Source organism: Rhinatrema bivittatum, chromosome 2 (assembly GCF_901001135.1).
Source record: "Rhinatrema bivittatum chromosome 2, aRhiBiv1.1, whole genome shotgun sequence".
NCBI lineage: Eukaryota > Metazoa > Chordata > Amphibia > Gymnophiona > Rhinatrematidae > Rhinatrema > Rhinatrema bivittatum.
The window spans coordinates 516329406-516343867 of record NC_042616.1 but is presented as its reverse complement, the minus strand read 5'-3'; the positions used below and the strand labels follow the sequence as shown (position 1 = coordinate 516343867).

Sequence of the window (14462 nt, the reverse complement as noted above, 5' to 3'; positions counted from 1 at the left end):
AAATTTTTACTAATAGGTCTGAAATTTCATTTTTTAGTTCCTTCAGAACTCTGGGGTGTATACCATCCGGTCCAGGTGATTTACTACTCTTCAGTTTGTCAATCAGGCCTACCACATCTTCTAGGTTCACCGTGATTTGATTCAGTCCATCTGAATCATTACCCATGAAAACCTTCTCCATTACTAGTACCTCCCCAACATCCTCTTCAGTAAACACCGAAGCAAAGAAATCATTTAATCTTTCCGTGATGGCCTTATCTTCTCTAAGTGCCCCTTTAACCCCTCGATCATCTAACGGTCCAACTGACTCCCTCACAGGCTTTCTGCTTCGGATATATTTAAAAAAGTTTTTACTGTGAGTTTTTGCCTCTACAGCTTGTCCTAGGAGAAAGTGCAGTTGCTTACCTGTAGCAGGTGTTCTCCTAGGACAGCAGGATGTTAATCCTCAGGAATCCTGCCCACATCCCCACAATGTTGGGTTCACCTTCGGTTTATTGTGTTATTTTTTCTCGCTTGTATTTTTGCTATGTTACGAGACTGAAGGGGGACCTTGCGTGGATGCGCGGATAGCGGCAGGCTGGGCATGCTCAGTCTGCCAGTCAAAGTTTCCAGAAACTTTGACAAAAGTTTTCCGTGCCTGACTCCATCTGATGATGTCACCCACATGTGAGGACTAACATCCTGCTGTCCTAGGACAACACCTGTTACAGGTAAGCAACTGTGCTTTGCCATTTCTAGTGAGCAGTAGATTTAAGCCCTGCTAAAAAATATGCTCACAGTGAAACAAAAATAAAACGAGAGGAAAAAACCGCACTATCTTCGAATGCAGAAAATAAGACTAGAGCCAGTTTTAGTTCCCCCCAGACTGATTTAAGTACGTCTTTAGAAGCAGAGGGGGGGGAAACCTCCCGATCTATGCTGCAGCACTTTAATGGCTTTGCTCACTGTTGATCCTGCTTACTTGCTGCCAGATTGCCCCGCAGCGTTTTTTCTATTCAGATGGAGCCTCACTGAGCTGGTTCGGAAATCTTTTCATTTCTTTTAAAGACTTTAAGATCTCGCTCTTGTTCTCTGTAACCTTCGGTTTTGCCAGTTAGAGCATTCCATAAAGCAGTCTACATTGCTTGAGCTCTCTTTCTTTTAGCAAAAACTGTGTGGTTTTTTCTGAGAAAAATCTTGAACTAAAATGCATGGCAGTTTAAAATAAACCTCTGTAAACTTGATCCTTTTCCATGTAATTGTGAAGCCTCTTAATTATAGTGTGTGTGAACGGCTACCTGGGAACAGAGGGGGTAGAAGGGCATGGTATGCATGCTCTATTTTAACATGGTTATCTTTAATAACCACCAGGTCCAGATCTTTGTTGATCGATTTTGAAAACAGCACTTTTGGGTCTGATCTTTCCTTCTTCTCCAGCAAACCAGCTACTCTAATATTCTTGCATCCCTCCCTGTTTTCCAAGTCGTCTAATTTTTGAGCAATTTTTTTTTTTAAGTCTTTGTTTCAAGAAATCCATTTTCTGTCTCGCGCTGGTCAGCAGATCTTCCCACTCCTCTGCATGTGTCGCCGTTTCTGTAATACAGATCGACTTCTCTTCTACAGGTGACACCAGTAGTGCCACTTTTTCAGTCACCACTAGTTTTGAGTGAATGCTTGAGGTGAGTTTAGCAGATAATGACACAATCATTTGGGTGGTCAAAATATTAGAGATGGAACAAATCCACTACGAGGAAAGGCTAAAGAAGTTAGGGCTGTTCAGCTTGGGGAACAAAATGACGAAGGGGAGATATGGAGAGGTCTATAAAATCATGAGTGGAGTGGAATGAGTAAATTCAAATTGGTTGTTTATTCTTTCAAAACAAATGCAAAGACTAGGGGATATTCCATGAATTTGGTAAGTAGCACATTTAAAACAAATTGGAGAAAATATTTTTTTCACTCTGTACGCTTTAGTTGAATCTAAAGGTGTCACAGAAGCTGCCATTCCTTCTCTGACACTGAATCTTTAGCTTGGTTGACTTTTTCTGCCTGACCTTTCAGAATTTGCTGCATGAACTGCCCTGATTGCGTGCAGTGATTTTTTTAGTAGCTTCTATTAACATATTATCAGTTTCCAACAAGTCAAATAATATTTTAAAGAATAAATACCCCAAAGGACTGAGAGAACCCCACAAGCCAGCATCCACCCATAATTAGCATATCACATGATCCCCCTCCTCCACATCCCTCCCCAACATGTATTCTTAAGATCAAGAACCTTGCTCTTTGGGTCATTTAATGGGGGGGCAGGGTAGTTATGAGGATCCAGGCAACTTATTTTTTAATGAGAGGTAGTGGCAGAATAGAATATAAAAGCTTTTTTTTCTTCTTTTTAATTTAAGGTACCCAAAACTATCTGCTTTATAATAATTTTCTTACTTCTCTGCTTGCTCCAGTGATGTCTCTTTCTCTGGTGTTTGTGATTGCACAGTTCACTGCCCCCAGAATTCAACAGGTGGTTTCAGTTGATGCTAAATTCTGAGAATGGAAGAAGAAAACTGCACATGTACAGTGGAAGTTCGATTATATTTTTATGAAATACTATATTTTATTTATTACTTAAGAAGTCTCTTTCATTTTCTAACCAGTGGAAAATCACTCATTCTTTCAAAAAACTTGACTTTTCAGTTTGGTAAGCTTTATCCAGCATCCCCAGGAAGAAGAAAGACCCCAGTCTCGCACAGTTTCCCAAATTACTCTGAATTATGGATAAGCCAAAATGGGGATCTTGACCAAAACTTGGGAGGCCCTTTGTATGTCTTTTTATTATCCTAACCACTTTTGTATGGAAGGCCGGGGTTTCTGAAAGCAGTATGCTGTTTGGACAAGTTTGAAAACTATTTTCAAAAAACTGTGCTGCCAAAATCAAAATCTCCATTGTTTTCTATGGGAAGCTGTTAGAAAGCTGAGAAGGTCAGTATTGCAAATCTCCCCCCACCCTTCCAGCACTTTACCACAGAGCAATACTGATAGAGAGACAAGAGACAGGGAAAATAACTGAAGCAACTGGCAAAGAGCGGCACAGGAAGGCGCTTCCTAAGTATATTTACATCCTCCCATTATGCCAACTGCTCCCATTTATCCCAATTATCCCATCCTCCAATCAACATTTACATCCTCCCATTATGCCAACTGCTATCAAGCCTTAGCATCACCTACTTTAGGTATGCAGATGACATACAACTAATCATCCCTGTAACAAACATCATTGAGAATATGCTCAATCTAGCAGCCACCACACTCAACAACATAAAGAGCACTCTAAATCAATTGAAACTATGCCTTAACATGGACAAGACCGAATGTATTCTACCTGAAAGAAAAAGCAATCTAAACCACACCGAGACAATCAAATAGACAATTCCATAGTCAAACTAAGGGAAAACATAAAAGATCTTGGCATATGGCTCGACCCCGAATTGAGCTTCACAAAACACATAGCCATGAAAACCAACGAGGGCTTCCACAAGCTCTTATTCCTTAAGAGACTAAAACCATTACTAAACCAACCAGAATTCAGAACCATCCTTCAATCCCTAATACTCACAAGCCTTGACTACTGCAACTCACTGCTACTAGGACTTCCCAAATCAACCACACGCACACTGCAAATATTACAGAACGCCGCAGCGAGAATAATCACAAGCCACAAAAGATCCGATCACATCACCCCAGTACTAAAGAAACTCCATTGGTTACCCATAAATAAAAGCATAGAATACAAAATGCTGTCCATCATACACAAAAACATAAATAAAAACGAAAACAAATGTCTGAATACCATATTCCAAAAACACATTCCACAAAGTAACACAAGATCAGCTAACAAAGCCCTGCTTACCATCCCATCAGTCACAACCGTTAACCTCACAACAGTTAGAGAGAGAGCAGCTTCGATAGCTGGACCTTGCCTTTGAACTGTTTATCTGAAAACCTAAGGTTACAAAGCGACACAAAGCTTTTCAATAAACTCAAAACGTGGCTATTTCTACAAACTTACAAACAGGCCGATACAGTACAGTGTGTCAAACGCCTTCTGAAAATCCAAATACACTACATCTACTGGTTCACCTTTATCCACATGCTTATTAACCCCTTCAAAAAAATGAAGCAGATTTGTTAGGTAAGACTTTCCTTGGGTAAAACCATGTTGACGGTGTTTCATTATTTTTATTTATTTATTTATTTAATTTTATATACCGACAACCGTTTTCACATCGTGCCGGTTTACAAGTAACTTACAACCAGAAGATATATAGGCAAAGCCTTTACAAAAAACAGTATGTAACATAACCGCAGTAACAGAGCAAGTAACTAAATAACTTGGGGAGGGAGGGGTAGGGGTAGTCGAGACAAAGGAGGGGGCGGGGGGAGGGTGAAAACAGATACATAAGGATAAGATATGTACAGGGATTCGAGGAACAATTGATATGTACACTGGTTATATACAAAATTGTATAAGCGCGAAAACAATAGTCGTTGAGGTGACGTTATGTGTGAGGTTGTACTAAGTAACATTTTTTATCTGCAGGAGGTTAAGTGAGAGGTTTGTAATTCCTTAGAGGGGTTAGAGGGGGTGGGTGTTGGGTGTAGGTCCTGATGGGGGGGTGTTGGTGAGAGATGATGGTCGGGTTAGGGTGTTAGTAGGTGATGATGATGATTGGGGGTATGCTTGGAGGAAGAGCCAGGTTTTGAGTTTCTTTTTGAAGGTGGGTGTGGAGGTTTCGGTGCGTAGGTCAAGAGGCATAGAGTTCCAAAGAGAGGGGCCTGCGAGGGAAGGAAACCATGTCTTTCTATATGCTCTACGATTTTGATCTTTAGAATAGTTTCCACTATTTTTCCTGGAACTAAAGTCAGGTTCACTGGTCTGTAGTTACCTGGATCACCCCTGGAGCCCTTTTTAAATATTGGGGTTACATTGGCCACCCTCCAGTCTTCAGGTACAATGGACGATTTTAATGATAGGTTACAAATTTTAACTAATAGATCAGCATACCCATCCGGTCCAGGTGATTTGCTACTCTTTAGTTTGTCAATCTGGCCTACTACATCTTCCCAGTTCACAGTGATTTGGTTCAGTTCGTCTGACTCATCACCCTTGAAAACCATCTCCCCAACATCCTCATTAGTAAACACGGAAGCAAAGAATTCATTTAGTCTTCCTGCAATGGCCTTATCTTCCCTAAGAGCCCCTTTAACCCCTGGTCATCTAATGGTCCAACAGACTCCCTCACAGGTTTCTTGCTTTGGATATATTTTAAAAAGTTTTTATTATGAGTTTTTGCCTCTATGGCCAACTTTATTTCAAATTCTCTTTTCGCCTGTCTTATCAATGTCTTAAACTTAACTTGACAATGCTTATGTTTTATCCTATTTTCTTCAGCTGGATCCTTCTTCCAATTTTTGAAGGATTTGTTTTGGCTAAAATAGCCTCTTTCACCTTACCTTTTAACCATGACGGTAATCGTTTTGCCTTCCTTCCACCTTTCTTAATGCGTGGAATACATCTGGACTACGCCTCTAGGATTGTATTTTTAAACAATGTCCATGCCTGTTGAACACTTTTAACCTTTGCAGCTGCACCTTTTAGTTTTTTCTATTTTCCTCATTTTATCAAAGTTTCCCTTTTGAACGTTTAGTGTTAGAGCTGTAGATTTACTTATTGTCCCCCTTCCAGTTATTAATTTAAATTTGATCATGTTATGATCACTATTGCCAAGTTGCCCCACCACTGTTACCTCTCTCACCAAATCCTGCGTTCCACTAAGAATTAAATCTAAATTAGCTCCCTCTCTTGTTGGTTCCTGAACAATTGCTCCATGAAGCAGTCATTTATTACATCCAGGAACATTGTCTCTAGCAAGTCCTGATGTTACATTTACCAAGTCAATATTGGGGTAATTGAAATCTCCCATTATTATTGCAGTGCCAAATTGGTTAGTTTCCCTGATTTCTCTTAGCATTTAATCATCTATCTGACCGTTTTGTCCAGGTGGACGGTAGAATACTCCTATCACTATACTCTTATAGTATATAAGTATATAGATTCTACTGAGCATTTAGTCTCTTGTATGATCTTTATCCTGTTGGACTCTATACCCTCCCGGATATAAAGTGCCACACCGCTACCAATTTGATCCTCCCTATCATTGCAGTATAATTTGTACCCTGAGATAGCACTGTCCCATTGGTTATCCTCCTTCCACCAAGTCTCTGTGATGCCAATTATGTCAATCTCATCATTTACTGCTATACACTATAACTCTCCCATCTTACTTCTTAGACTTCTGGCATTGGCATACAGACATTTCAAAGTGTGTTTTTGTTTGTATTAGCAACCTGCTTTTCAGTTGTTAGGGATAATTTGGAAATCACTAGCTTTGGTGATTTTTTACATATAGGCACATGGACTACATTTGCTTTTATTGGAACCTCTCTGTTGGGATGCCCTAACTCTCCTGTTTCATTAGTATCCTTCAAGGATACATTGCTCTGAACCATGCACTGCTGAGTGACTGTCTGCTTTCCCCCTTGTTCTAGTTTAAAAGCTGCTCTATCTCCTTTTTGAAAGTTAGTGTCAGCAGCTTGGTTCCACTCTGGTTAAGGTGGAACCTATCCTTTCAGAAAAGTCTCCCCCTTCCCCAAAGGTTTCCCCAGTTCCTTACAAACCTGAATCCCTCTTCCCTGCACCATTGTCTCATCCGCTGGAGCTCTGCCTGCCTCTGGGGACCTGCACATGGAATAGGAAGCATTTCAGAGAATGCCACCCTGGAGGTTCTGGATTTCAACTTTCTACCTAAAATCCTAAATTTGGCTTCCGGAACCTCTCTCCCACATTTTCCTATGTCGTTGGTGCCCACATGTACCATGACAGCTGGTTCCTCCCCAGCACTGTCTTTAATCCTTTCTAGGTGACGCGTGAGGTCTGCCACCTTCGCACCAGGCAGGCAAGTTACCAGGTGGTCCTCACGTCCACCAGCCACCCTGCTATCTACAATTCTAATAATTGAATCACCAACTATGATGACCGGCCTAACCCTTCCCTCCTGGGCAGTAGCCCTGGGAGACTGGTCCTCAGTGCGAGAGGACAATACATCACCTGGAGAGAGGTTCTTGCTACGGGATCACTTCCTGCTACACCAGGGTGATGTTTTCCTACTGGGAGACCTTTCTGATCCAAGGCAGCAGTGAGGCTGCCAGACTGGATTTGGGATTTGGCTACTATGTCCTGAAGGTCTCATCAATGTACCTCTCTGTCTGCCTTAGCTCCTCCAAGTCTGCTAATCTAGCCTCCAGAGATCTGACTTGTTCCCTGAGAACCAGAAGCTCTTTGCACCGAGTGCACACATACAATCTCTCACCGGTGGGTAAAAAATCATACATATGACACTCTATGCAAAAAACTTGAAAACCTCCCTCTTGCTGCTGGACTGCTGCCTTCATCTTAGTTTTATTGAGTTCCTAGTTAAGTTTAGGATACTAAGGGAGTTGGAATGAGAGTACTTTAAATTTACAGGTGAATTTACTAATTAATCAGCTAGTGTCCCACAAGGGGATGATTAAACTTTCAATAAGGGCTGGTACAATAGTATGATTTAGATAAGACCCTGATTGATTTTTAATGAGAAAGTGTCTCTTGCTTAAAAATCAAGGGTTGAGTGGGTGGAAAAGACAGACATTAGAATTAACTATCTCTGGCTTGCTTATTACCTCAGATACACACAAACTCTAAAGAATATGTTTCTCTATTTTACCTTTCACTAAACTTTTATATGTCCAAAGATTTCCCAAAGCTATACTTACCAATCCTCTTTAACCACCATTAAATTTATCTTCACTCAGTTAATTGAAGGGTTTGAGATTCGTGCGCCTCTTCTACTGTAAAGGGTGTGGGGCCTCTGGAAGCTGGGGCTGTAGAATTCATTCCCTGGAGCGCTTGCGGTGACCTCTGGACTCCTCTCCTGGGGGATGCTGGGAGCAGTATGCAGATGAGCCTTCCAGTCCTCTTCTACTTCAAATACGTCTCACAAATGTTTACACCTCCCCATATATGCAGACCTACACTCACAGACATACACAGACAGACACACACCCACAATAAATGACCCCGGTTCTCAATTCACCGCCCCCCCCCCCTTACACACACCCTTATCTACAGTACACACAAATTACCATACCCCCAAACATCCCATTCCCCACACCTCCCTTTACACACAACCCTGCTGTGCATTACTACCCCCCCCTCCCACAGGATCTGTGCACGCACACACAAATCTACCCAAACACAGCCCAAAACCTACACAATACCCACTTACTTTTCTCTCTCTCTCTCTCTCTCTCTCTATCTATCTATATATATATATATATATATATATATATACACACACACACACTTATACCCCACAGACACCCACATGCACTCATCCCCTCTCATCACCACCATCAACACACAATGCCACCCATTCTATAGCCCCTTCATATACCTACATCATCTCCAAACAGCCGCCCGGCACACACACGCCCCTTCTACAAATCTGTATTGGAAAGCATTCCTGAAGCCATGCCTCTTTATGCTTTTGCTACTTGTTGAAGAAAGATTTGTTTTTTATTTTCTACCAGCGGATGCTGTCAATAATGCTGCTGGCTATGGTTTTAGTGGCATGGATGAGAGAGGTAACTTCCAATGGGATTTGATCTCCAATCTGAACATCTGGAACATTGAGGTGAGTAGGGTGTATCATATAGTCAGTGTGGCCACTTTAACCAGCAAACGTGTGTACATATATATATACCTAAGTGAGGTACAGTAATTCTGGTTTTAAAATGGGTTAAATGAACCATTGGGATTTTGGGAAACCTCTAGTTATGTAGCATTGATTCTTCAGCCTAATGTGCCTTACCAATGAACCTGTATACAGTTGAGAACTGAGATTTTGGACCTTTTCAGTTCCAGTGGTACGACGTGTGGCATTCATTTGTAAGCTGAGTAACTTAAAATTACACAGCAACTAGTCACTGAAAAACTACAAGAGTTCGGTGTGTAGGTAAATTCACGTTTACGTAATTATTTTTTTTTAGCCTTTAAATAAAATCAAGACTTTTGAGTTCTTTTGAGTGTGAAAATAAAATCACTGCTGTGGTCAGAAAATGGAAGGCTAGAATTATAGAGCCGAAGATTGAGAGGGTTGAGCTGTGATGGGTGAAACAAAAAAGCATGCACAATATTTTCTTAGTTGCTGATGCAGCTGTGTCAAGTTTAAGAATATGCATTCTAGTCCTCCGGATTTTGTGGAGGGAGAGGAGGTCAGGGATTTGCACAAAAATTGGCCAACCTCTACAGAAGAAACTTTATGCCTGATGCTCAGAATGTTGTGTCATCTCATTTTGCTGTTAGTCTTGCGGAAAATGTATCATATGTGTGTTTTTACAGAGAGAAAAAAAGCAGAGTGGACTGGATGATTCAATTGGTTCATAACTGCTATGTTTAAATTTGAAAGATAAGTGTCTTGAAAATTCACTGACCAACCACTCAAAACATACCAACTACAGTAAACGTGTACATATATTAGGCATTGATGGACCACCATAATAAGCGCTACGTGTGGCGTTTACTACCCTTAACCAATAAGCCTTCATACTGTTGATACAACTCCATTATTGCTCTCTGCTTTAACAGTAGGGGGAAAAGAGGAAAAGGAGACTTAGTTTCAGACAGCAACCAACAAGGGCATTGAGTTTTATGGTTTCAGAAAACAATTAAGCATGGGGGTAACTTGCTGAGACAGCTATTACTACCCTTAACCAATAAACCTTATATTTATGATGCAACTCCAACATTGCTCTCCTCTTCAACAGCAAGAAGTAACAGGAAATTGGACTCAGTCAGCAACCAACAAGGGCCCTGACTTTGGTTTGGGAAACTAAATATGGGGGTGACTTGTATGGCATGGCAGATGCTATCATTATGGGGAGACCTATATGGCGCAGCTGATGCTACCATAAGCTTGCTAGGCAGACTGGATGGACCGTTTGGTTCTTTTCTGCCGTCATTTCTATGCTTCTATTTAATCATAGGCACCAGTTTCATAACTATTTTTTCTTAGTTTTTTTTTGTTTTTGCAAATAAAATTATCATCTAGGTTTTCATGAGATTCTTTTGGGTTATGAAAAGTGGAATGTCTCACTAAGGCTGTGGAAGCATGGATTACTGAAAAGAAAATTAACTCATGAAAACCTAACAGGGGTCGGGAACCTTTTTGGCTGAGAGAGCCATGAACGCCACATATTTTAAAATGTAATTCCGTGAGAGCCATACTAACTACAACCCCCCACCCTCCTGACTCCCCCAAGACCTACCACATTTATTTACTACAACCCCCTACTCTCCTGACGCCCCCAAGACCTGCCAAATTAATTTACTACAACCCCCCATCCTCCTAACCCCCCCCCCAAGACCTGCCAAAAGTCCCTGGTGATCCAGCGGGGGTCCAGGGCTCACAGGCAAATCTTTAATAAAAAAGTAAAAATCTAACAAACCCCCCCACCTCCTGACGCCCCCCAAGACCTCCAAAATTAATTTACTACAACCCCCCACCCTCCTGACGCCCCCCAAGACCTCCAAAATTAATTTACTACAACCCCCACCCTCATGACCCCCCCAAGACCTGCCAAAAGTCCCTGGTGGTCCAGTGGGGGTCCGGGAGCGATCTCCTGGACTTGGGCTGTTGGCTGCCAGTAGTCAAAATGCGCCGACGGCCCTTTGCCCTCACTATGTCACTGGGGTCGACCAATGGCGGCGGTAGCCCCTGTGACATAGTAAGGGCAAAGAACCGTCGACGCCATTTTGATTACTGGCAGCCGACGGCCCTTTGCCCTTACTATGTCACAGAGGCTACCGCCGCCATTGGTCGACCCCAGTGACATAGTGAGGGCAAAGGGCCGTCGGCGCCATTTTGACTACTGGCAGCCGACAGCCCAAGTCCAGGACATCGCTCCCGGACCGCTCCTGGACCCCCGCTGGACCACCAGGGACATTTGGCAGGTCTTGGGGGGGGGTCAGGAGGGTGGGGGTGATAGTAAATTAATTTTGGAGGTCTTGGGAGGCGTCAAGAGGGTGGGGGATTTTGTTAGATTTTTACTTTTTTATTAAAGATTTGTCTGCGAGCCAAATGCAGCCATCAAAAGAGCCATATCTGGCTCCCGAGCCATAGGTTCCTGACCCCTGACCTAGATGATAATTGTATTTGCAAAAACAAGAAAAAATAGTTATGATTAAATAAAAAGCAATGAAAGCAGTGAAAAACCTGTAGTGCTTTGTGCTTATTATGACTTATTACGGTGGGCCATCAGTGCCTAATATATGTGTATGCTTATTGTAGTTTGTATGTTTTGAATGTTTAAAACTGAAACATTTTTATTTCTAAATTAAAATTTGAGTATTTTTGCACATTAAGTAATGTAAAACTTAAGCTAACATATGCAAATGTATCACAGAGCCAAAAATGTTTTGCAGCGGAATGGACTTGCTTTTACTGTAGAATCTACCTAACCAGCAGGCCTATACAGTACAGTGCGCTCCAATGGAGCACACTGTTAGCCTGCTCTTGGACGCACGTTTTCCCTTACCCCTTATTCAGTAAGGGGAGGAAAACACGCATCCAACCCGCGGCACCTAATAGCGCCCTCAACATGCAAATGTAAAGAAGATTTTTTTTTTTTCATTTTCTTCTGCCTTCCTTTCTCTGACTTAATATCATGAACCCTTGTCCTTTAATTTCTTTTGCTATGGAAAGTGTCACTTTCAAATATTTGACAAGCTTCAGCGAAGTATGGGAATGCTTTTCTCCTATCCCCCATGCCTTTCTTTCTTGCATTGAGTGCAAATGCATGTTGATGGCCCTATTAGGTATGCGTGCGGGATACAGAAAGTAAAATGTGCAGCCAAGCCGCACATTTTACTTTCAGAAATTAGTGCCGACCCAAAGGTCGGCGCTAATCTCTTCCGGCACCGGGAAAGTGCACAGAAAAGCAGTAAAAACTGCTTTTCTGTGCACCCTCCGACTTATTATCATGGCGATATTAAGTCGGAGGTCCTGAAGAGTAAAAAAAAGTTAAAAAAAAAAAAATTTGAAGTTGGCCCGCGGCTGTCGGGCTGAAAACCGGATGCTCAATTTTGCCGGCGTCTGGTTTCCGAGTCCGTGGCTGTCAGCGGGCTCGAGAACCGACGCCGGCAAAATTGAGCGTCGGCTGTCAAACCCGCAACAGCCGCCTCTCCGGGCCAAAAGGAGGCGCTAGGGACACGCTAGTGTCCCTAGCGCCTCCTTTTGCCCGTTTTTACCGCCGGGCCTAATTTAAATACTGAATTGTGTGTACCGGCGAGTGGGCGAACGTCCGCTCTCCCGCGGACTTTACTGTATCTGCCTGCAGGGGATTTGGTTGTAATTTGCAGGGGTCCTTTTTCACCATGTGTTTTCTCACACTTTAATTACACATATGAGCTTTTTTCCTTATGTATATAAAATGTGAGAAATCCCTCTCAGTAAAGAAGATTATTTTTTTTTTCATTTTCCTCTGCCTTCCTTTCTCCGACTTAATATCATGAACCCTTGTCCTTTAATTTCTTTTGCTATGGAAAGTGTCACTTTCAAATATTTGACAAGCTTCAGTGAAGTATGGGAATGCTTTTCTCCTATCCCCCATGCCTTTCTTTCTTGCATTGAGTGCATTTGGAGTGTCCTAAGCCTATTGTGCAGAAATTCTTCCTCTCATCCCTCTCCCCCTTACCCCTTTTATCATGTGTTTCCTATCCTCATCTCTGCTGCCCAGAGGCAGTGGTCGGGGGGGAGGGAAGGGGGCAACCAAGCTCTGCCTATATTCTGCCCCCAGCTGCAGCCCTTCCCACTGCCAGTTTTTATGTTTACAGGTGTTATTCTTTCTTACCTACATTCTTTCCATAAATCATAGAGTATAATTATTGAGTCCCAGACCAAGCAATACAATGCTTCATGCTAGAAAATCAAACATAGTGCTAAAAGAGAAAGTGACCAAAACAGTATTACTAATAGAAGTGTCAGTACTAAGCGTTGTACTGTATGGAGAGTGAGAAGATCATTAATTACCAAGAGGTGTAACCAGAGAGAGAACAAATATGGCCTAAAAATACAGAAACTTGCCTCATTAAAATACTCCCAAGCTCATCTCCATATGTTACCTATATGTATTACACTGTTCAGGCTTCAAAACGCTGTTTGGCACAATGCGCAAGTATTATGAAAAACTCAAGCAGTACATTTGAGAGACTGAGATCGTATTCAACATACTGTATCCTGGTTTAAGAGTGAGGTCCACTCTTGTCATTGTGTGTTCAAGACAAGCCCGATATAAGTTCTGTAAATGTATACTGTGTATCCCCAGAACCCCCTGGCCCCCAGACACAGCCCTCTAACAATGGTGGCAAAGAAGGATATCTTCCCTGAGAACTTGCCATACAAAAAAAATTCAATGTCATCTAAATAACCGAAACACAAACTTCTTCTTCCCCTATCAGGCACATTATGAAATAATACAAAATCCTGTAAAAACCAAAAAAAACAAAAACAAACCACATATATAGCAAACCTGCCATACAATGGAAGCACTAACTCCACAAGTAACAGCCCAACCTATGAAAAGGCAGCACTGCAAATATTAATACTGGGCCCTAGAACACAAATACCCTTCCTATTAGGAAAACAAAACAAGCTGGACTGTTCTGGATCCCTGTGCGGAAGTTATAAGCTAGCAGAATCCCTCGTCTCCGTCATACACAGAACACAAGCAGACCATCAGCAAATACAGAACACGGTACCACAATTTAGAAAAGGAAATGCTCAATTTTGCCGGCGTCCGGTTTCCGAGTCCGTGGCTGTCAGCAGGCTCGAGAACCTACGCCGGCAAAATTGAGCGTCGGCTGTCAAACCCGCTGACAAGCCGCCGCTCCGGGTCAAAAGGAGGCGCTAGGGATGCGCTAGTGTCCCTAGCGCCTCCTTTTGCCCGTTTCTACCGCACCACCTAATTTAAATACAGAATCGCACGCACAGGCGAGCGGGCGTTCGTCTGCTCTCCCGCAGACTTTACTGAATCGGCCCGATAGTACCCACCTTCCACAAGAATGAGATGAACCTGGCTGCTCTAACATCACATCCCTTCCCTCGCCCACACACAAACAGAAGACTGACAAGAGACTCAGAGGCCCCAACAAAACACTTGGCGCAAAAGCCTTGATCTAGCCCTCCTCCTTTTGGGTGAGAAGGGGCAGCAGTACAGGGTGGTCTGGCGGAGGAAGGCTAGATCAAGGCTTTTGAGCCAAAAGTCATAATCCAGTCTCTTCCTCCCACCGTATGCAAGTGCCCCACCCACCCAAGGCTTGATCCAGTAACCCCTTC

The 14462-nt window shown here is 42.6% G+C and overlaps 1 protein-coding gene across 4 annotated transcripts in view; it reads left to right on the top strand.

The window, feature by feature from the left end:
- Positions 1-14462, top strand: part of MBOAT1 (membrane bound O-acyltransferase domain containing 1) — a 286231-nt gene that overhangs the window by 256281 nt on the left and 15488 nt on the right. For all 4 annotated transcript variants that reach the window (XM_029590751.1, XM_029590750.1, XM_029590752.1 and 1 more), the window contains one exon: positions 8659-8762. In XM_029590751.1, coding sequence (XP_029446611.1) covers positions 8659-8762 — 104 coding nt within the window. The remainder of the gene's footprint in view (positions 1-8658; positions 8763-14462) is intronic.